Consider the following 22,043-nt stretch of genomic DNA (forward strand, 5'->3'; position numbering starts at 1 on the left):
CTCCCCAGCCTTGCTGCCCTTCTCCAAACACCTTCCAGCACCTCAACATCTCTCTGCAATGGAGGAGCCCAGAACTGGACACAGCACTCAAGGGGTTGCCTGAGCAGTGCTGAGCACAGGGGAGGAAGAACCTCCCTTGTCCTGCTGCCCACACTGCTCCTGAGCCAGCCCAGGCTGCCATTGGCTCTGCTGCCCACCTGAGAAGCAATGTGGGGCCAAACCTTGTGCCCATGAGGTAGCTGCTCTGGGCTGTGCCAGCTGGAGGCTGCTTGCCCACACCAGGCAGTAGAAAGAACCCAGATGATTATTTTTCTACTCCTCTGAGATCTTATCAGGCTGATTTGCAGAAGTAGGTGCTTTAGCTGTGATGGGGGTGGAGAAATGCTTTTATATGCCTGTTTCCCCTCCCCACATTGGGGAAATTCCAGTGGATTCCCACCTAGGCTTATCCTTACCACAGGAGCCTGGGTTTTGAACATCAGCTGTGGCAAAAACATGTCCTTCTCCTCACCCTCCTGGGTTTCCTTCCTCAGTCTCTCTCTCGTGGGGAGGTGGGCAGTGTGTGGTGCAAGACAGGGAGGGTTATGGACATGGTGCTTCACAAGGCAGCTCCTAGAATCACAGACTCGTGAAGGTTGGGGGAGAGCTCCGAGATCCTCCACTTCAACCATCAACCAGCAGCAGCACGTCCACTAAACCGTGCCCCAAGGTGCCTCCTCTGCCTGCTTTGGGAATGTGTCCGGGGACAGGGACTGCACCTCTGCCCCGGGCAGCCTCTCCCACTGCCTTGACCCCTCTTACAGTAAACTGCTCCTGGTCTGTGCCAGGCTTTGAGCACCCTTCGAGCAAGAGGTTTCTTCTGATGTCCAACCTAAACCTCCCATGGAGCAGCCGGAGGCTGTTTGCTCTCCTCCTGTTACTTGTTCCTTGGGCAAGGAGACCAAGCCCTGCTTGGCTCCAGTCTCCTTTCAGGCAGCTGTGGGGAGCCAAAAGGTCTCCCCTCAGCCTCCTTTTCTCCAGGCAGCACACTTCCAGCTCCCTCCGCTCCTCCTCCCCAGCCCTCTTCTCCAGCTTCGGTGACCCTTCTGTGCACCCACCCCTGCCTCTTAATGCCCTTCTAGGAGCGAGGGATCCCAGCCTGAGCTCACCAGCGCCCAGGACTGGGGGGGACATACACGAACCCTGCCCTGATCCTGCATCGTTCCTTCCCTCAGCTGGCCCGGACCCCCCTGCCCCGGACCCCCCTGCCCCGGATCCCCCTGCCCCGGACCCCCCTGCCCCGCCGCCGCGGTGCCCGCACCAAACATGGCTGCCGCAGCACGCCGGCCGCGCCCCGCTGCCCTCAACAAATATGGCGGCGCTGGCTTCCCCTCCGCCCTAGCGGCGCCGCGGGGCCGGTGGCGCTCTGGGGACGGAAGCGGCGGCGGCTCGCGGCGCGGCCTGCCGCAGGGCCGGGCTGGTGGGGCTGGGCTGGTGCCGGCGCCGCCTGCCGCGGCAGCGCGGAGCCGCGGTCCCGGCGGGTCCCGGCGCGGTCGCTACGGCGATCCCCTCCAGCCACCCGGCGCCGCTTCCGGTGACGCGCGCGCCGACACGTGGATCCAAGATGGCGGCGGCGCTGGTGAGTGCCGCGGCCCCGGGCGCCCGCCGCGGCCCCGCCGCCTCCCGCCCGCTCCCGCCCCGCCGGCCCGGCCCCGGCAGCGGCCCCGGCTGCTGGGAGCTGTGAGGGGGCTCCGCGTCCGGCCCGTACCGCGCTGGGAAGGGACGCGGCGCCCTGCCCGCTGCCCCCGCCGGCCTCCTCTCGCCCCGGTCTGTGGCTGGGGAGGGCTCTCCCGGTTCTGCCTGGGGGCTTGGAGCCGTCCCGCGGCTCCCCTGGGGCGTCCCCGCGGCCCGGGCGGTGTCCGCGGCGGAGGGCAGGGGCGGGTGGAGCGGGGCAGCGCTCCGTGCCTGTGGGCTCCCTGCCCCGCCAGCCCGGCGCTCCCGCGGCGGCCAACCGGCTCCGGGGCCGTGGTTCACGGCGGTGTGCGGGCGGGAGGGACGCGGGGCCGGGCCGGGGCTTCTGCCGCGGGGCGGAGGGCACCGTTCTGCTCGGGGCGGTTCTCTGGGAGGGCAGCGCTGGCCTGGACCTGCTGCCTGCGCCCGGGCAGAGGCTGCTGCGCTCTGTGCCCGAGCGGTGGGCAGCGAGCGGGGGCCGAGGGGGCACCTCCCGTGTGCCTGAGCTGTTGGAGCCAGAGGAGGGCAACAAAGCGGGGGAAGGGGCTGGAGAACAGATCTGGTGAGGAGCTGCTGGGGGAGCTGAAGGTGGAGGAGAGGAGAGCTCACTGCTCCCTGCAGCTCCCGGACAGGAGGCTGCAGCCCGCTGGGGCTTGCTCTGTTTGGCCAAGGAACGAGCAACGGCACCAGAGGTAATGGCCTCAAGCTGCCCCAGGGGAGGTTTAGGTTGGACTTGAGGAACAATTTCCTCCCCTTGAGAGTTGTCAGGGGCTGGCTAGGGCTGCCCAGGGCAGTGGTGGAGTTCCCATCCCTGGAGGGGTTTCAGAGCTGGGGAGATGTGTTGCTGAGGGCCGTGGCTTGGTGGTGACCATGGTAAGAGTCCATGGTCTTGGAGGTCTCTCCCAGTCAAACCCATTCTGTGTTTATCACTGAGTCCTTCCCTGGATCCTTGGTGAGCTGGAGGTGTCCCTGGTGGGGCTTTGCTGAGGTAGAGGAGATCACTGCCACCTCCCAGGGAAGCAAACCAGCTGGAGAGATGTTAATTGTCTGCCTGAAGTCTTGTAGTAGCCACCTGGATTTCCCTGGGCAGTGATGTGTGTGGAGACAAAGGTCACTGCTGGCTGGGCAGGGGTGAGGTGCAGCATAAACGCTGGCAGGAGCCAGGAGGGAGCCTCTAAGGAGTGGTGCAGGCTTTGGTGTCTTTTGCTTTAAGCATCTTCACACTCTGCTGCCTTTCCCCCAGGCTGGTTGGGAGAGCTGGGAGCTGGGAGAGCTGGGAGCTGGTCCTGCTGGGAGGTGGTTGGGAGAGCTGGGAGCTGGTCCTGCTGGGAGGTGGTTGGGAGAGCTGGGAGCTGGTCCTGCTGGGAGCTGGTTGGGAGAGCTGGGAGCTGGTCCTGCTGGGAGCTGGTTGGGAGAGCTGGGAGCTGGTCCTGCTGGGAGCTGGTTAGGAGAGCTGGGAGCTGGTCCTGCTGGGAGCTTCCTTGTAGCCTGCTCCTTTCTGAAAGACACAGAAGGCTGTGAGGAGCTCTCCACAACCAGCCTGAATGCAGCACTTGTCTGCTTCCCAGAGGCTGACTCCTTGGTGAGGGGGAGCTGGGCTGGAGGCCACAAAGATGAGCTTGTCCAGGCAGTTGTGAAGAACATCCAAGGAGGTAGCCCTCAAAAAGGGGGGAGAAGTGTCAGGCTGGCAGCTGGGGGGGGGGGGGTGGCAGAGCAGGTGCTGCTCTCAGCCCTGTGTGTGGCCTCTTGGTGTTGCCTGAGGGTAGAAATGCTCCGTGGCAGAGAGTTCGTTTGCTCTCTTGCACGTAGATGTTCTTTTTCCTCCCTCCACGGAATGGGTTTTGCTTTCCCTCCCTTTCTGACAACCTCTCAAAGGCTTTTAAAGCAGGAGAGCTTTGTGGCTGTTGATAGTTAAAGGCCCATGCACAGGTTGGGCTTTTCCTGTTGTTCCAAACAGCCTTTGGAGGCTGAAGGCTCTTAGTTGTGGCTGTTTGATGTCCCCCAAAAGATAGGGGATGATGCCAGTCACCTCCCTCATGTCACCTCCTTCGCTGTCCCTTCCTCCTTGCCTTTCCTCCCTGGAAGCAAATGCGACCTTCTGGAGTGGGTGATGACACTGCAGGACTCAAAGCAGCCCTGATTCAGGACCAGCCCTAGGAGGTCACTCACAGAATGCCTGAGGCTGCTGCTGCTGCTGAGTGGTTTCTCCAGGCTGTCAGTGCTGGGCCCTCTGCCTCCAGCTGGGTTTGTGTGTGTGTTGTGCTCCTTGCTGCTGAGATGGACCTGATGCCAGAGGTGACAGCTCCTGTCTGCTGGAATTCTGAGGGCTGCCATGGTGGAACTGAGGCAGAGCTCAGTCCTGCAGGCTTGGGCCATGCCTAGGAGATGCTGTGGCTTGCAGGCACCTCCCAGGCAAGGTAGTTGCCTGGCCCACGAGTCCTGCCGACGTTTTGGTGTGGCTGTGGTGGTGTTGCTGAGCTGCTGCCTTCCCCTGGGGAGGGTGAAGCACCTCAGGCAGTATGAAGGCAAGGAGCCTGCTGAGGAAGGCCTCTCATGCTCTGCTGGCCTTAATCTGCTGGGTTCAGAACCTGCATGGGACATCTGCTCCAAATTTGATTCCCAAACCTGCCCCCACCTGTTGCATGGCAGCTTTCCCACCCCTTGCTCCCCTGTTTTCTCTTCCTCTCCTTGCTGCTGCCTGAGGCCTCATCCTCTGTGTGCAAAGAGCCTGATTTCTGCCAAAGGTCTCATCAGAAATGTCATCTTCTGTGTCTTGGATGTCTCCTGAGTGTCCTTCACTTGTCCTCTTGGAGCTCTCTGGGGCAGGGTGGCTGTGGGTTTTAGGAGGTGGTGTTGTGCTGTGTGTGTCTGGCACTGCAGAGCCCAAGTGAGGTAACTGCTACAGGTCCAGAGGGGTTTGCCTCCAGTGCTTCACCTGCCCAGGAGACCTTTTCCCACTCAGAGTGTCCCAGAGCACTCCTGCAAGGTGGATGAAGGCAAACTCTGGTGAAGCAGAGCAAGCTTTTGAGGCAGATCAGAGCTGAAATCCAAGCCATGTGAAGAGGGCTGCCCAGCTGCTTTCCTGTTGTGACTGCCTTGAGCTGTGCTCAGAACAGGTCTGGAGATCTCCCTTGGGAGCTTAAAAGATGGATCTGAGATTTTGGTATTGATAAACCTCCTGTGAGTGCCTCCTGTTTGCATCTTAAACCCGTTTGGGTCTGCAGGTGCCCAGTCTTTGTGAGTGTCTTGTGAACCCTGCTCAGTTCCAGTCACTCTGGGTGCTCTGTTGACCCTCACTGCTGTCTGGGCCAAATGTGGCCTCAGACTAAGGCAAGAAGATGATGATGAGGAAGGGAGGTGGAGGCAATAAACACAGATGATGTTGGCTTTATGTTTGGGTTTCCTTCCCTGACCTACTGAAGCATCCTCCTGATAGAGCTGCTCTTTGTCCAGCCCTGGTGGTGCACATCCTTGGCCACTGTGTGTGTGCTGAGCATGCTCTGCTGCCATGGTGAGAAAGGCAGGGAGGCTGAGGCAGGAGGGAAGTGCCTGTGGGCAGTGCCAGGAGCTCCTTGCAGTCCAAGCTCACCTCACTTGGTCACTTCATTCCTTTTCCCTTCTGCATTTGTCTCCCACTCCGTGTTGCAGAGTAGGAGGGCAGCTGAGAGGCCACAGGGACCAGCTGTGCAGCCCTGCTGAGGACAGGAAAGGGAAGGCAGCAACTGAGTTCCTCATCTCTGCAGCTTTGGCTCAGGAGGTGGCCCAGGGCAGGCTCTGAGCTTCAGGAGCCTCCCAGTGGAGGGGAGCTGAGGAGAATGGGCTGGAGCTCAGCAACACACTGAGGTTACAGCAGGGCTGCCAGCCTAATCCTGCCGAGCTGCTGCTGCTCTCTAAGTCTCTTTAGAGCTCCACTTGTACTCCACAGTCTTCCTGGGTTAGCTGAGGTGATGGCAGGGACTGGGGAAGCAGCAGAGCCCAGCAGGTTCTGGTTTGGGTTGGAGCCTCATGGACCTGAGTGAAGCCTCCAGCCCCACCCAGCAAAAGCAGTGAGAACGTTTGGCTGTGCTGTGGCACAGAGTGGTGAGGAAGGAGAAGAGGAGCAAGATGTGAGCATCCCTCTGGATGCAGCAGGTGGTTAGTTGAGTGTCAGACCTTACTCTGCACCACTACAGGCAGCAGGATGTGAGTGGGAGTCTGTGAGAGGCTGCAGGCTAAGTCCTGGTGTGCAGAGCTGACAGAAGGGCAGTGCCAGGGCTCAGTAGTCCCTGGAGGCAGGGGGGGTGGGTGGGTAGGAGGTAGAAGAATCAGCTGCCAGCAGCTGGATGAAGCTGCTGGAGATGAGAAGTGCATTCCTCTGGTGGTTGGTGTTTCTCTGGTTGCAGCTGAGGGGACAGGAGTGTGAGAGTCCCAAAGCAAGAGCAGCTTTAGCGAGCTCAGCCGCCTGAACCCACAGCCTTGCTGGTGCCTGGGACGAACATTCCCACCCTTTGTGCCCCTTCCCAGCCTTGTTCCCATGCTGCTGGTGTGTGTTAATGCTGCTTCTCCTTGCAGGAAAGGCTGAGGTGCACCTTGGTGTTGCTGCTGGTGCTGCGTGGTGCAGGCTCCTTCTATGTGCCTGGTGTGGCTCCTATCAACTTCCACCGCAATGACCCTGTCGAGATAAAGGTAGGATGGGCTTGGGTGGAGCTGTTGGGCTCCTTGGTTTGGGTTTCATTGTCTCTTGGGGGGGTTCCTTCTTTATGTCATGAGAGCTAAGTGAACCTTAAGCCAGATTTGGGCATCCTGTTACTGCCTTTCACAGCATTCCTGTCTGGGGATGAGCAGTCCTCAGCTGGCCACTGTCATCATCTTGCCCTGCAGTTCCATCATGATTCTCTGTCTCACTTCTCTTCAGCAGCTGCACCAAAGTCCTCAAGATGCTGCTCTGTTTGGGAGAAGTTAGGCAAAGAGGGAGAAGTGCCCCCTCTCACTGCAGCTTTGAAGTGAAGTTAAGAGAGCTCAAGCACTTCTCCCACGCAGCCAAGCTGAGAGGGTTGGGGTTGCTCAGCCTAGAGAGGAGAAGGCTCCAGGGAGACCTTAGAGCAGCCTTCTAGGATTTGAAGGAGGCTACAGGAAAGCTGAGGAGGGACTTGTTACCCAGGCATGGAGTGGCAGGATGAGGGGAGATGGCTTCAAGCTGGAAGGAGCTGGATTGAGAGGAGACATCAGGAAGAGTTTCTTTCCCAGGAGGGTGGGGAGGCACTGCAACAGGTTGCCCAGAGAAGTTGTGGAGGCTCCAAGCCTGGCAGTGTTCAGAGCTGGGTTGGATGGGGCCTGGAGCAGCTTGGCCTGGTGGGAGGTGTCCCTGCCCATGGCAGGGGGTTGGGGCTGGATGAGCTTTGAGGTCCCTTCTGGCATTCTCGATCGGTCAGAGTCTGCTCTCCAGCATCGCTGCCACTCTCCAAGTGCTTACAGGGGTTGGGCCTTCAGCTGGAATGAAGAACAGCTTTGGCACAGACCTTCTTCTTCCTCTCTCCTCCCCCTTTTGCACCTGATGTATCTTCAGGTGGAGTGAAAGGCAGGAGAAGCCCTTCCCAAGGGCAGGCTTTTGTCCTTGGGCGCTGCAGATGGCACGGCCCAGGCTGGCAGGAGCTGTGCAGTGTGGCTGGGGGTGACTGATGGAGCAGCTTCCAGGCTTTGTTTCCAGGCATCAGCAATTTATAGCCCATTTCATTTATTTTTCTCAAGCTGTGGCCTCTGCCTCAGCACAATCCAGCTCCCCTGGGGGTGCTGAGGTTGGCTGCTCCCACGTGAAGCACTACACAATCTTCTCTTTGGCCACAGGCTGCCAGACTCTGGCTATTTTTAAGCTAATGAGACTCTGCCTGTGGCTGCAGACAGCTTCCCAGAAGAAGAAGAAGAGGAGGGTATTGGAATGGCTTCTCTCAAAGGGATTTCAGGAGCCAAATGCTTCCTCAAACCATCAGGCAGCTCAGCCTGTTGCCCTTCCAACCTAGCAGCTTGGCTGTGTGACAAAACCTTTCTGGGTTGTTTTGGAGCACCCTTGGCTGTCCTGCTGTGTCCTTTGCACTTCCCCTTCTGCCTAGTGATTTGTGGGAGCTCTCCAGAAGCAGTTGGGGTTTGTCACCATCCTTTGTCTTCACAATCTGGCAGCTCTGGGCTGGTCCTGCAGAGATAAAATTGCTGAACTGCTACCGCCGACAGCCAGAGCCTGAGGTTCAGCCAGACAGGAGAGCTGTGATGGAGAAATCACCACAGTCTTGTGGGAGATGTGGCCCTTGGATCTCTTCTGAGCTTTCTGTTGTTTCTTAGAGCTCCACTGAGGCACAGATTTATGAATCCAATCCAGCACACTTCTGTCTTCTGAGTGTTTCTCTGCTGGTGAATGAATTGCCACTAAATCATGGAGAAGGTAGAGGCAGGAGTTGTGCAGGAGAGGGGCAAGCTGAAGCTCCCCCAGGATCATCTGCCTCTCTTTACACCTTCCCAAAGTCACCTTTGTGGGAGGTGTCTTGAAGGAAACTTCAGCTCCTGGTTGATGCAGGGAGGGTAGGAAATTATCCCAGCTCTGCCTGGGGCTAACCGCTGTGTCCTGAGGCACATTAGAAGGGTTGTGGTGAGTAGCTGAGAGAGGTTCTCCTCTCCCTCTGCCTTGCTGAGGCCACATCTGGAATATTGTGTCCAGTTCTGGGCCCCTCAGCTCAAGAAGGACCTCAGGGAGCTGCTGGAAAGAGTCCAGCCCAGAGCCACAAAGCTGCTGAGGGCAGTGGAACATCTCCTGTGGGCACAGGCTGATGGAGCTGGGAGCAGAGCAGCCTGAGGGCTGCCCTCTCTGCTGTGATAAAGGTGTGCAGACACAGTCAGGCTCTGCTGAGGGGTGTCCAGTGCCAGCAGAAGGGGCACTGGGTGCCAGCTGGAGCAGAGGAGGTGCCAGGGGAACAGGAGGGAAAACTTTGTCCCTGTGAGGGTGCAGAGGCCTGGAGCAGGCTGCACAGAGAGGCTGTGGAGTCTCCTGCTCTGGTGACATCCAACCCCAGCTGGATGTGTTCTGTGTGCCCTGCACCCCCCTGGGTGCCCCTGCTCTGGCAAGGGGTAGGCCTGGATGGTCTCCAGGGCTCCCTTCCCACCCCTCCCACTCTGTGCTTCTTCCTGCAGGCTGTGAAGCTGACCAGCTCCCGAACCCAGCTGCCCTATGAGTACTACTCCTTGCCCTTCTGCCAGCCCACCAAGATCACCTACAAGGCTGAGAACCTCGGTAGGTGCCTGCTGAGCACCACCTCCAGTCCCTCAGCAGCAGGACCTGGCTGGGTGTGCACAGGACTGAAGGCTGCTGCCAGCATCTTCCCTAGTGCACTGCTTGTGGAGAAGCTGCTTCCTCCAGCTCCTTATGTGCTGACCACCTGAGGCTGGGAGGTACTGGAGAGAGGAAAGGCCTTTCCTGAAGGAGGGCAGTAACTGGTTCAGAAGGAGAGCTTGATACTTCCAACAAAACACTTCAGCTCTCCTTGGGTCTTGTCTTTGAATCTGTGGTCACAAAGAGGGTTTGCCATTGTCACCCCAGCTGCCAACCCAGGGGCAGCAGCAGCAGTGTGGGGAAGGCTTCAACCTGCCTTTATTATTTGGAGTGCTGTGTCCAGTTCACAGGAAGGACATGGAGCTGTTGGAGGAGGTCCAGAGGAGACCACAAACATCATCAGAACCTCCCCTGTGGGGGACAGGCTGGGGGATTTGGTGCTGTTCAGCCTGGAGAGGAGAAGGCTCTAGGGAGAACTTAGAGCAGACTTGCAGTGCCTGAAGGGGCTCCAGGAGAGCTGAGGAGAGACTTGTGACAAGGAGTCTCCCCAGGAGGAGAGTCCTTGTCAAAAGGACAAGGAGTCAAAAGTCTCCCCAGGAGAGCTGGGGAGTGCCAGGAGGAGAGGGAATGGCTTTGAGCTGCCAGAGGGGAGACTGAGGCTGGAGATGAGGAAGAAATTCTTGGCAGTGAGGCTCATGAGACAGTGGCACAGGCTGCCCAGAGAGGCTGTGGATGCTCCCTCCCTGGAGGCCAGGCTGGATGAAGCCTTGAGCAAGCAGGGCTGGTGGGAGGTGTCCCTGCCCGAGGCAGGGGTCGGCAGTGGCTGAGCTTTCAGGTGCCGTCCATGACTCACTTCCCTTCCCTGCAGGCGAGGTGCTGCGTGGGGACCGCATCGTGAACACTCCCTTCCAGGTCTCCATGAACGTGGAGAAGAAATGTGAAGTCCTCTGCAACCTCCCCAGCAAGCCTCTCACCCTGACTGTGGAGCAGAGCAAGCTGATGGCAGAGCGCATCAGGGAGGACTACTACGTCCACCTGTGAGTGCCCTCCGGGCTGGCAGAGTGGGGGGGGCTGGGACTTACCTGCCCCCCCTCCACTCCTATGGAATCGATTCTGTTGTGCCAGTCAGGACCAGGAGAGAAGGACTGTCCCCCTGGGCTCAGCACTGCTGCAGCCACACCTGGTGTACCAGGCTCAGTTTTGGGCCTCTCGCTGCAAGAAGGGCACTGAGGGGCTGGAGCAGGTCTGGAGAAGGGCAACAAAGCTGGAGAAGGGTCTGGAAAACAGGGCTGGGGAGCAGCAGCTGCGGGAGCTGGGGGTGTGCAGTGTGGAGAAGAGAAGGTTGGGGGAGACATCATTGCTCTCTACAGCTCCCTGAAAGGAGGTTGGAGTGTGGTGAAGGTTGGGCTCTTCTACTTAGGGATAAGAGAGGAAATGACCTCAGGTTGCCCTGGGGTAGGTTTAGGCTGGATGTGAGAAGAAACCACCCAGACTAGACTCAGCTGAGCTGGGAGTTAAGGAATGGAGCTTTGTAGTCACAGCTTAGCACAAGACACAAGCAGATCTTCACAGCTACAGACAGAAATGCACACATTAAAGGTAATCCAGCAACCAGAGTCCCCAGGAGGGGCTCCCAACCACCCTTCCACCTTCTTCCCACCCCTCTACCACATCCCAGAGTCTGCCTTTTGTGGAGGGTGAGTTTGGATCATTGGCCAGGGGGGTTAGAGGCAGAAGGATGAGTTGCACAGAAGCAGCCCAGGGAGAAAGCAGCTCGGACAGAGACACTTGGACACTGTCTTACCTGTGCTTGTGTTCTTGTTTCACACAGCTCAGCAAGCCAGTGGGGGAAGCAGCCATCCCCATTGCTTTCCATAGCCTACAATCTATTTTTTCTCATTGAAGTATTGCAGTTAGCCTCAAACCAGCCCCCAGAGGCTGTGGGCCAGGCTGACCTGGGCTCTGTGCTTGCAGCATCGCCGATAACCTGCCCGTGGCCACGCGCCTGGAGTTCTATTCCAACCGGGAGGAAGAGGAGAAGAAGAAGGAGAAGGATGTGCAGTTTGAGCACGGATACAGGCTTGGCTTCATGGATGGGAACAAGGTAGAGAGTCCTGAGGGTGTCTCCAGGAGCTCTGAGGGGCTGATGGAGGGAGGCAAAAGTGCCCCAGAGAGCATTGGCGCTGGGGACACACTGAAAGGGTTTACGGAGTGGCAGTGCGAGGGAGAGGTCTCTCGGTGGCACAGGCATGAGTCCTGCCTTTGACTCTCTCTGGTGGGCAGGCTCCTGCAGTGGCTCCTCCTCAGTGGACCCCAAAGGCTGGCAGATCTTTGATAGCCCTGGAGCATCTTGTGTTTAGCTGAACCCCAAGTGGTTATGGGAGGAGAGGCTGCTAAAGCCTGCGGGGGGAACTCAGCAAGGATCTTCCTGTGCCCCGAGGGTGGCTGTGGGACTTAGGAGAACATTTCACTCTCACAGACTCACTTGCACACAGCTCTCATCACTTGAATTGGAGTTCAAGTGATCACTTGAACCTGCTGGGCCAGCTTTTGGGGTCCCTGGGCCAGCTTTTGGGGTCGCCATGCTCTGTTGATATGGTGCAAGAGCCTTTAGCACAAAGCTTAGGACAGTCCTGAGTCCCTCAGAGCCTGGGGAGTGTTCTGCCTGCTAGAAAGAGCAGGCAAGAAATTGGGGTTGTAGCTCCTGAGGTGCTTCCAACCTAAAGGTGGTGATTCTGCTACCACATGGTTGAGCTATGAGAAGTGATGGTACTTTCCAGGCCAGAACCAGAGCAAACCCTGCTCCCTGCTGCCTGGGCTGGTCGAGGTGCTGCCTTTTCAACATCTCTGCTCTTTGTTCTTCTGCCCTTGGGAAGGGTTGGGCTGATCTTGCTCTGCAGCACAACACAGCTGAGGCCAGTTGGGAGCCTTTGGGTTTCTGCCCTGCAGCTGCTTGCTGCAGCTGTTGCTTCTGAGCGTGGCCTGTGCCTCCCTCGGGCTGCTAACATCTTGTTTCATGTCCATCTGCTTCAGTTCTACCTGCACAACCACCTCTCCTTCATCCTCTACTACCACAGAGAGGATGTGGAGGAGAGCCAGGAGCCCACCTACAGGGTTGTGCGCTTTGAAGTCATTCCCCAGAGCATCAAACTAGAAGGTGAGAGACCCCTGGGGAGAGGGGAACAGGGCCCCTGGGGGCTGCCCTGCAGTGGGGCCAAGAGTTGAACACTTCTGCTGGGTCATGCTGCCAGTTGCTGCTTCCACTGTGGTCTCAGGGGCACAGAAATGAGGGCAGTCTGAATTGTAAGGACAGGAAACCTCTTTGTTGTTAAGGAAGTGCCACAAGTAGAGACCTCCTTGAAATGCAACCCGTGGGGAATGGGGGGGATGGAAAAAGATTGGAATCTGGGGGCTGGGAGGTTGGGGTTTCATAGGATGGGCTCTGGGCACACCAAGGTCCTGCAGGCCCTGCAGCTGTGGCTGTTGCAGTGTGAGCTCCACAGGTGACAGCACAACTGAGGCTGTGCCAAGGGCAGAGCCACCTCAGCCCTCCAGGATGCAATTGATGAGCTTCATCTCCTCAGCAGTCATTGGGTGCAGGTTGAATCCTTTCAGCTCAGGTTTGCCTGAGAGGAGAGGAAAGGGAAAAATTGGGATTTGGCTCCAGAATCATAGAATCAGGGAGGGCTGGAAGGGAGCACAAGCATCAGCCAGACCCAAACCCCCTGCCATGGCCAGGGACACCTCACACTAGAGCAGGCTGTCCAGAGCCTCATCCAGCCTGGCCTTAAACACCTCCAAGGATGAGGCTTCCACCACCTGCCTGGGCAGCCCCTTCCAGGCTCTCACCAGCCTCCTGCTGAACAACTTCTTCCTAACATCCACTCTGAATCTCCCCATTTCCAGCTTTGTTCCATCCCCCCCAGTCCTATTCTTACCTGACAACCTAAAAAGTCTCTCCCCAACTTTCTTGTAGCCCCTCTCAGACACTGAGAGGCCACAGTAAGGTCACCTCAGTTTTCTTTTCCCTGAGCTGCCTAGAACAAAGGGTGGCTCCTGGCACCTAGATCTTGTTGTGGCCCAGCTCTTGGGAGGCTGTGCCAGGCCAGAGACACAGAGAGTGTTTGGAAAGGTTCTAGAGGGGGTTGAATGTTAAAAATAATGCTTCAGGGTCAGACTGCCTCAGGGAGCCAAGTGTGGGATGGGTGTCGTGAAGGGAAGGTGCCCATGGTTTAGAATGAGAGCAGAACAGCTTGAGATTGGAGGGGAGGAACAAGTTGTGCAGGAGGAGGCTGCTGGAGCACTGCAGCAGGTTGCCCAGGGAGTGAGCTGAGGCCTCCTGGCTGGAGCTGTTCCAGGTGAGGCTGCAGAAGGCTGTGAGCAAGCTGCTGTAGGGGAGGATGTCCCTGCTGAGTGCAGGGGGTGGCACTGGGAGGCCTTTGGAGGTCCCTTCCAGCCCAACCCATCCAAGGGCTCTATGCTGTGTATCCTCCCTGGCATCTCCCTCCTGGCACAGACTCTGCTGCAGAAGGCTCTTTTCTCTGTGCCCTCTGAAGCAGAGGATTCATTCCTGGTCTGGATCCTTGGCTCTGGAGCCTCTGGCTTTTATCCTTCCAGTTAAGGAAGTCCCTTCAAGTTTGCTAATGTTTCCCCCCCTCTGCTGGGAAGGAGCTTTGCAAACTGCACAAAGCAGGGTGGGGAGGGACAAGAACTTCTGCAGCACTTGGAGGGTACCTGTGCCACAGTGACCACTGGGTGAGGTGGTGCCTGGGGAAGGGCTGACCTCCCCTGTGCCCTCTTTTCCCTTCCAGACCTGAAGGCTGATGAGAAGAGCATTTGCACCCTGCCTGAGTCCACGGGCTCTGCCCCACAGGAGATAGACCCTTCCAAGGAGAACCAGCTGCTCTTCACCTACTCTGTGCACTGGGAGGTGAGGGGCAGCTGGCAGGCAGCTCACCCACCCCTGCCTGCCTGGGAGCTGCTGCTCCCCCAGCATCCCAGAGGGGTTGTGGAAAAGGCATTGGGAGTTGTGCTGCTTCGAGAGGAACTTCCCTGTGCTTGCAGGAGAGCGACATCAAGTGGGCATCCCGCTGGGACACCTACCTGACCATGAGTGACGTGCAGATCCACTGGTTCTCCATCATCAACTCCGTGGTGGTCGTCTTCTTCCTCTCAGGTGAGGCAGCTGGGGGCTGGGCTGCAGCTGGAGGGGGCTGGAGCAGGAGGCTGCAGCTGTTAGGGGGCTGGAGCAGGAGGCTGCAGCTGTTAGGGGGCTGGAGCAGGAGGCTGCAGCTGTTAGGGGGCTGGAGCAGGAGGCTGCAGCTGTTAGGGGGCTGGAGCAGGAGGCTGCAGCTGTTAGGGGGCTGGAGCAGGAGGCTATAGATTGAGGGGGCTGGAGCAGGAGGCTATAGATTGAGGGGGCTGGAGCAGGAGGCTGCAGCTGTTAGGGGGTTGGAGCAGAAGGCTGCAGCTGGAGGGGGTTGGAGCAGAAGGCTGCAGCTGTTAGGGGGTTGGAGCAGAAGGCTGCAGCTGTTAGGGGGCTGGAGCAGAAGGCTGCAGCTGGAGGGGGCTGAAGCAGAAGGCTATAGATTGAGTGGGCTGGAGAAGTCTTCACCATTCTGCAGGCAACTTCCATCCAGCCTCAGCTAGGGGTGGCCAGAGGAGGCTGTGGCCACGTCTGAACCTGAGGTCAGGAGGGGCAGGAAACCAACATGAGGGCAGAGCCCTGCCAGTGCCTCGTGGGGTCAGGGAGTTACCCACTTCTGCTTTGTGCCTGGGGGAGCTGAGGGGGTGGATTGTGGTGGGGACACTTCTTTCCTGGCTATATTTGACAGGAAGAGGGGGGGAAAACCCACAGGAAATGCAGAGTGTCCCATTCCTGCTGGATCTGTGCCCTGCCTGCTCCCAGGGGCTGTGTTTGTGGCTGTCCTGGGGGCTGGGGGAGGTGGTGAATGACTCAAGGCCTCTGAGCCAGAGCTGGGAGGTGGTGGTAGTGGTGTTGGGAGCTGTGCAGCTGCAGAGGCCTGCAGGAGGCTGTGAGCTGAGGCCAACTGGTGGCTGTTTGCAGGGATCCTCAGCATGATCATCATCCGCACCCTGCGCAAGGACATCGCCAACTACAACAAGGAGGACGACATCGTAGGTGCTGGGGCCTGGGGTGGGCTCAGGGGAGGGGTGAGGAGGAGGCTTGGATGTGCTGCCTCTTCCTTGGCTCTTGTTTTAGAATGATTTGGGTTGGAAGGGAGCTCAAAGCTCAGCCAGTTCCAAACCCCCTGTGCCATAGGCAGGGACACCTCCCACCAGAACAGGTTGCTCGAGGCCTCATCCAGCCTGGTCCTCAACACCTCCCTGGGAAGCCTGTGCCAGTCTCTCACCACCCTCAACCTGTGCCAGTCTCTCACCACCCTCACTGCATAGAACTTCTTCCTAACATCCAGTTTCAGTCTCCCCTCTGCCACTCCAAACCCATTCCTCCTCCTGTCGTTACCAGACCTTGTCAATAGTCCCTCTCCAGCCCTCCTGTAGCCCCCTTCAGATCCTGGAAGGCCACTCCAAGGTCTCCTCCAAGCCTTCTCTCCAGGCTGCACAGCCCCAACTCTCTGCAGCCCTCTGAGCATCTTCATGACCTCTGGACTGGCTCAAGCAGTTCCATGTCTTTGTGTTTCGTTTGAGACCTGAGGATAGGAGGAGTAGTTCTGTCTCCCTGGGTACAGTGGCAGATCAGATGTCCTCAGGCCCAAGGAATGCCTGCAGGTGGTGCCCTCCACGTGTGCCTTGGGACTGGCAGTTCAGGTCTGAACTGTTTGAAACCCAAGAGGAAATAAGTTTCCTAAGTGGAGAGACACAGTTCTGTAGAACTGGGTCCAAGGAGAGGAGCCTCTTGGGCTGGCTTGTGGTAGGAGCTTCACTGTGCCTAGAGATGGGTCCAAGGAGAGGAGCCTCTTGGGCTGGCTGTGGTAGGAGCTTCACTGTACCTAGAGATGGGTCCAAGGAGAGGAACCTCTTGGGCTGGCTGTGGTAGGAGCTTCACTGTGCCTAGAGATGGGTCCAAGGAGGGGAGCCTCTTGGGCTGGCTGTGGTAGGAGCTTCACTGTACCTAGAGATGGGTCCAAGGAGGGGAGCCTCTTGGGCTGGCTGTGGTAGGAGCTTCACTGTACCTTTCCTTGGATTTGCAGGAAGATACCATGGAGGAATCTGGTTGGAAACTTGTGCATGGAGATGTCTTCAGGCCTCCTCAGTATCCTATGATCCTCAGCTCTCTCCTGGGTTCTGGAATTCAGCTCTTCTGTATGATCCTGATTGTCATCTGTGAGTGGCACACGTTGGCATGGGCTGGGTTCCTGCTTGCAGCTGAGCCAGACAGAGCTCATTTTTCCCTCCTCTCCATCTCAAGAGGAGGAACAACACTGGAGGGTCTTTGTGGCTCCTGTTGCCTTCAGCCTGTGCTCAGCTTGGCTTGGGTGAGGTTACCCAAGGCTGAGGCAGGGGACAGGCCTGTGCTCAGCACTCCTGGCCTCCTAGAGAGCATTTCCCAGCTGAGGGCACCTTCCTGTGCTCATATTGTAAGCTGCAGCACAGGAGGTTCCAGCTCAACACAAGGGGGAACTTCTTTCCTGGAAGGGTCCCAGAGCCTGGCACAGGCTGCCCAGAGAGGTTGTGGAGTCTCCTTCTGTGGAGCCTTTCCAGGCCTGTCTGGATGTGTTCCTGTGTGCCCTGAGCTGGATTGTGTGGTCCTGCTCTGGCAGGGGGGTTGGACTCGATGAGCTCTTTGGGTCCCTTCCAGCCCCTGACATGCTCTGATCCTGTGATATTTCCTGTTCTCAAGATGCAGGCCCTGGGTGGGGGGAGGCTGAGAGACCCCTGCAGGTCTGAAGCTTCTGAGCTGCACCTGCCTGAATCTCAGGGGAAACTGAGGCTGGGCATGAGCTGTGGCTTGAGAGCAAAGCTGAGCCTTCCTCTCCTGAGCAGTGCTGGAGGCTGTGGGCCAGGAGGTGTGTGCAGGAGGCAGGCAGCTGTGGGCAGGTCCTGGCTGTCACCTCTCCAGCAGGGCTGCTTTGTGTGCTTGCCCTGCAGTTGTGGCCATGCTGGGGATGCTGTCACCTTCCAGCCGGGGAGCCTTGATGACCACTGCCTGCTTCCTCTTCATGTTCATGGGGTAGGTGTCTGCCTCCATTGCTGCCCAGCCCTCCTCATCCTCCCCCCGGGGGTCAGAGCTCACTTCCTTGGCTTGTTTCTCTCCAGGGTCTTTGGTGGGTTCTTTGCTGGCCGCTTGTACCGGACCCTGAAGGGACACCGATGGAAGAAGGGAGCCTTCTGTGTGAGTCTGCTGCTGGCCTCTGCAGGGCTCCTTGCTCACAGAAGGACATTGAGGGGCTGGAGCAGGTCCAGAGAAGGGCAAGGAAGCTGGGGAAGGGTCTGGAGAGCAGGGCTGGGGGGCTGGGGGTGTGCAGTCTCGAGGCTGAGGGAGACCTCATTGCTGTCTGCAACTCCCTGGAAGGAGGTTGGGAGTCAGGTGGTGATTGGTCTCCTCCCAGGAAAGAAGCAGCAGGACAAGAGAAAACAGGCCCAAGATGGACATGAGGAACAATTTCTTGCCCTTGAGGGTTGTCCAGGCCTGGCCCAGGCTGCCCAGGGCAGCAGTGGAGTCCCTATCCCTGGAGGAGCATCAAAGCTGTGGAGCTGAGGGCCGTGGGTTGGTAGTGCCCTGGCACTGCTGGGGTGAGGCTTGGACTCTGTGATCTTAAAGGTCTCTTCCAGCCTAAAAATGCTGTGATCCATCCAGGTTTGCTCCTGGCAGGAGATGTGGAGAAGTTCAGCCTGGCAGAGACTGGGCATGGGTCGAGCCCTTGTAATGAGGGCAAACCCCAGGGCACATCCTGCGGCCTGGCTGAGACCCTCCCCAGCGCCCACTCCTGCTGCCTGAGTGCCCTGCAGGTGCCAGGGCCAGCAGTGGAGCCAGCAGAGGAAGCTCTGCTGGGCGCTGAGAGCTCTCTTCCCCTGTGCTTGTCCCTGCAGACAGCTACCCTGTACCCGGGGGTCGTCTTCGGCATCTGCTTCGTGCTCAACTGCTTCATCTGGGGGAAACACTCCTCTGGAGCGGTGGGTACCGGCCGCACCCGGGCTGCTTGCTGCGGGGCAGGGGCGCACCGGGTACCGGCCGCACCCGGGCTGCTGCGGGGCGGGGGCGGTGCGGGCGCCCTCGTGTGGCGGCGGCGCGCCACTGCCGTTGGCTGGAGGAGTTGCTCTGGCTGGTGCCCGCAGGACGGGCGGACGGGCAGGGCTGACCCGGTGGCTGTGGCTGTGCCGCAGGTGCCTTTCCCCACCATGGTGGCCTTGCTCTGCATGTGGTTTGGCATCTCCTTGCCCTTGGTCTACCTGGGCTACTACTTCGGCTTTCGGAAGCAGCCCTACGATAACCCAGTGAGGACCAACCAAATCCCCAGGCAGATCCCGGAGCAGAGGTGGTACATGAATAAATTCGTGGGGTGAGTGACCCCCTCCCCCCCAGTACCCCTTGCTGTGACTCCTTCCTCCCCACACACCCCCCCCCCCCCCAGACCCCTCTCTTGCTATGACCCCCCCCACCCCCCCCCCCTTGCTTAGCTCCCTCCCAGGGCTGCTGGATCTCATCTCCTGCTGCCCTCTGAAGCAGAGGCAGCCTGGGCAGTGTTGGTGCCCAGCAGTGGGGTGCAGCTAGTGGGGTGCAGCTGAGCCTTGCAACAAGCTGCTGCCAGGAGGGTGCCAGAGGGCTTGTGGTGGGCAGGCAGTTGGCTCCTGCTGCTCCTGGCACTGTCCCTTCTTGCTCTGCAGGATCCTGATGGCTGGCATCCTGCCCTTCGGAGCTATGTTCATTGAGCTCTTCTTCATCTTCAGTGTAAGCATCTGACCCTCCTTGCTCCTGAGCAGAGTTCCTCCCGTGCCAGAGCTTTCAGAGGCTTCCTCCAGAGCAGTCTCCTGTACCTGCTGGAGGTTCCTTGCAGGCTGCTCAGTGCTGATTCAAGAGGGAGCTGGGCTGAAGGCAGCTGGAGATGTCTGTGGGGCACTCGGTGGTGGGGCAGAGGGAAGCCTACAGGAATGTTGTGTGTTCACTGAGCTGTTCCAAGAGCCTCCCATCTGTCACCTTCCTTGTATGGGGAGGAATTTGCTGTTCCCTTGCTGTGGGCTGGACAAGCTACCTCAGAGCTGGGCTCTGGGCACCTTTTTGCAGCCAGCTTCCTCTGCAGGAAGGCAGCAGATGGGTGGTGTGATCCCCACGGGGTGAGGGCCTCCTCGTTTTGCTTTTGGGTTGTGCTGTGCTTGCCTGCTGAGGGCAGGAGCGTGGGGACAGACCTGTGCTGTGTCCTTGTTGCAGGCCATCTGGGAGAACCAATTCTATTACCTCTTTGGCTTTCTCTTCCTGGTCTTCATCATCCTGGTGGTGTCCTGCTCCCAGATCAGCATCGTCATGGTCTACTTCCAGCTCTGTGCTGAGGTGAGGGGGGCACAGGTTGGAGTTTCAGGGAGCTTGCTCCTGGAGAAGCAGTGGTCAGGTTGCTGCTGCCCAGCAGAAGTCTTGTGTGGCTTAGCTCCAGGGGCGTGGCTGCTCCCAGCACCTTTTGCCTTGAAGGAGCATTTGGAAGCTATCTGATACCTGCTGAGCTGGGAGCTGTGGTGTCAGAGCAGGAGTTCTGGGAGCAGGGTGTCTGGAGCTGAGATTTTGATTTACACTGGAGATGAGGAAGGAATTCTTTCCAGTGGGGGTGGGGAGGCACTGGCACAGGTTGCCCAGGGAGGTTGGAGGATGTGGCAGGTTGGATGAGGCCTTGAGCAAGCTGGGCTTGTGGGAGCTGTCCCTGGCCATGGCAGAGGGGGCTGGAACTGGATCAGCTTTGAGGTCCAACCCATTGCAGGACTCTGAATCTCCTCACATGGACACAGTTTCCCTGCAAGAGGCAGGAGCAGAGGTGTGGGCCCTGCTCTTCGGCAGCAGGAGCTGTGCTGCTGGGCCTGGCTTTGCTGTGCTGTCAGCTCTTTGCCTTCTTGCTTTGCAAACCTTTCTGTGACACAGCAGCTGCCCAGCCCCTCTGAAGGAAGAGGAGTGGTGATCTGCCTGTGCCAGCAGGGCAGAGCTGCCCTGAGGCAGTGGCAGAGGCAGGCTGTGGGATAATGAAGCTTTCCTCTCCGGCAGGATTACCGCTGGTGGTGGAGAACCTTCCTGGTGTCTGGAGGCTCTGCCTTCTACGTCCTCATCTATGCTGTCTTCTACTTTGTGAACAAGGTACTGCTCTTGGGCCTCCTGTCTGCAAGTGATGTCCCTCCTGGGGGGCAGCTTGGGGTGGGGAAAGGAAAGAATGAGACTGCCCAGTCCTGGTCTGTGCCACCAAGGCAGCTCCCCACAGCCCTTCCAGGGAGGAGAGGAGGTGCTCAGGGCCCTGCCCATCTTGCCTGGGCAGTAGCATTCCCTAAGTCAGGGAATGATCTAGGGTAGGATGTCCCTGCCCGTGGCAGGGGACTTGGAACTGGCTGATCCTTGTGGTCCCTTCCAACCCTGACTGATTCTGTGATTCTCTGAACTCCACCTTGGAATCCCAGCGTGGAGGCCCTCTGGAGATCAGCCAGCCCAGCCCCTGCTCCAGCAGGGCACCCCCAGCAGCCTGCCCAGCAGCACACTGCCCAGCTGGGCTTGGAAGCTCTGCACACAAGGAGACTCCACAGCCTCTCTGGGCAGCCTGCTCCAGGGCTCTGCACCCTCACACCAAACAAGTATCTCCTCAGGGAGCCTCCTGGCATCCAGTTTGTGCCCACTGCCCCTTGGCCTGTCCCTGGGCACCACTGACAGGAGCCTGGCCCCAGCCTCTTGCCCCCCACAGCTCCTTCAGCTCTTGCTGAGCATTGCTCAGCTCCCCTCTGGGGCTGCTCTTCTGCAGGCTCTCAGCCTTTGCTGCTCACAGAGCTGCTCCAGGTTCCTCAGCAGCTTTGCAGCCTCTGCTGGACTCTCTCCAGCAGTTCCCTGTCCCTCTTGAGCTGGGGAGCTCAGAACTGAACACAGGATTCCAGCTGTGGCTTCACCATGGCAGAGCAGAGGTGCAGGAGAACTTCCTTTGCTCTGCTGCCCGCACACTTCTTCATGCACCCCAGGAGACCATTTTGCCTTCTTGGCCCCATGGGCACACTGCTGCCTGATGGGCAGCTTGTGTGCCCCAGCACCCTTAGGTCCTTCCCAGCTCTGGCAGGGGATCTCCTTTCAGCTGGCAAGCAGAACGGGGTGGGAAGTTTGCTGCCTGGTAGAGGGCACCAGCTGGGGCGAGGGCCTCTCTCGTCAGCTCTCTGCCTGATTTTGTTTGGTTTTCCCCCCCTCTTCCAGCTGGATATTGTGGAATTCATCCCCTCCCTGCTCTACTTTGGCTACACTGCCCTCATGGTCCTGTCCTTCTGGCTCCTCACTGGCACCATTGGCTTCTATGCAGCCTACATGTTTGTGAGGAAGATCTACGCTGCCGTCAAGATTGACTGAGGGTGCAGAGACCCCAGCAGGACTCTGATGCCTCCCAGCAGCCAAGAGGACAGCTTCTCCCAGGGGGGAGTCCTCCCAGCAGCCAAGGGGACAGCTTCTCCCAGGGGGGAGTCCTCCCAGCAGCAGGGGACAGCTTCTCCCAGGGGGAGTCCTCCCAGCAGCAGGGGACAGCTTCTCCCAGGGGGTGTCCTCCCAGCAGCAGGGGACAGCTTCTCCCAGGGGGAGTCCTCCCAGCAGCAGGGGACAGCTTCTCCCAGGGGGTGTCCTCCCAGCAGCAGGGGACAGCTTCTCCCAGGGGGTGTCCTCCCAGCAGCAGGGGACAGCTTCTCCCAGGGGGTGTCCTCCCAGCAGCAGGGGACAGCTTCTCCCAGCTCTTTTGTTGTTGTTTTTCTTCTCTTTTTTTTTCATTTTGTTTTTAAAAAGGAAACAAAACCTCCCCTGGGAGAGCAACAAGAGAGAGAGAAACAAAGCAGCAGACTCCTGGTTCTGGAGTGTACCCTGGGCGCAGTGTCCATGGACTCTGGGCTGCTTCTGGGGGGAAAGGGG

General features: G+C 58.7%; 1 protein-coding gene across 2 annotated transcripts; it reads left to right on the plus strand.

Moving 5' to 3' along the window:
* Positions 1 to 1,549: 1,549 nt before the first annotated feature.
* TM9SF4 (transmembrane 9 superfamily member 4) lies at positions 1,550 to 21,727 on the plus strand. Of its 2 annotated transcripts, none has more exons than XM_064167501.1 (18): positions 1,550 to 1,618; positions 6,262 to 6,375; positions 8,866 to 8,965; positions 9,873 to 10,041; positions 10,979 to 11,108; positions 12,038 to 12,161; positions 13,816 to 13,934; positions 14,069 to 14,180; positions 15,072 to 15,142; positions 16,180 to 16,312; positions 17,078 to 17,159; positions 17,246 to 17,321; positions 18,020 to 18,103; positions 18,314 to 18,489; positions 18,815 to 18,878; positions 19,356 to 19,475; positions 20,172 to 20,261; positions 21,348 to 21,727. In XM_064167501.1, exons 1-18 carry the CDS (start codon positions 1,604 to 1,606, stop codon positions 21,495 to 21,497), a joined length of 1,929 nt encoding a protein of 642 aa, XP_064023571.1. In that variant the 5' UTR covers positions 1,550 to 1,603; the 3' UTR covers positions 21,498 to 21,727. The 2 variants fall into 2 exon arrangements, with proteins under 2 accessions (XP_064023571.1, XP_064023570.1); XM_064167500.1 differs by lacking the exon at positions 1,550 to 1,618 and adding an exon at positions 2,287 to 2,402.
* Positions 21,728 to 22,043: the final 316 nt, after the last annotated feature.

The sequence above is a fragment of the Pogoniulus pusillus genome, chromosome 29, assembly GCF_015220805.1.
Source record: "Pogoniulus pusillus isolate bPogPus1 chromosome 29, bPogPus1.pri, whole genome shotgun sequence".
Taxonomy (NCBI): domain Eukaryota; kingdom Metazoa; phylum Chordata; class Aves; order Piciformes; family Lybiidae; genus Pogoniulus; species Pogoniulus pusillus.

Excerpts from the sequence above, each read along its gene's own strand:
- TM9SF4 (XM_064167501.1), top strand. Across the intron at positions 11,109-12,037 it reads GCTTCATGGATGGGAACAAG|TTCTACCTGCACAACCACCT; the intron begins GTAGAGAGTCCT and ends CATCTGCTTCAG. Across the intron at positions 20,262-21,347 it reads TCTTCTACTTTGTGAACAAG|CTGGATATTGTGGAATTCAT; the intron begins GTACTGCTCTTG and ends CCCCTCTTCCAG.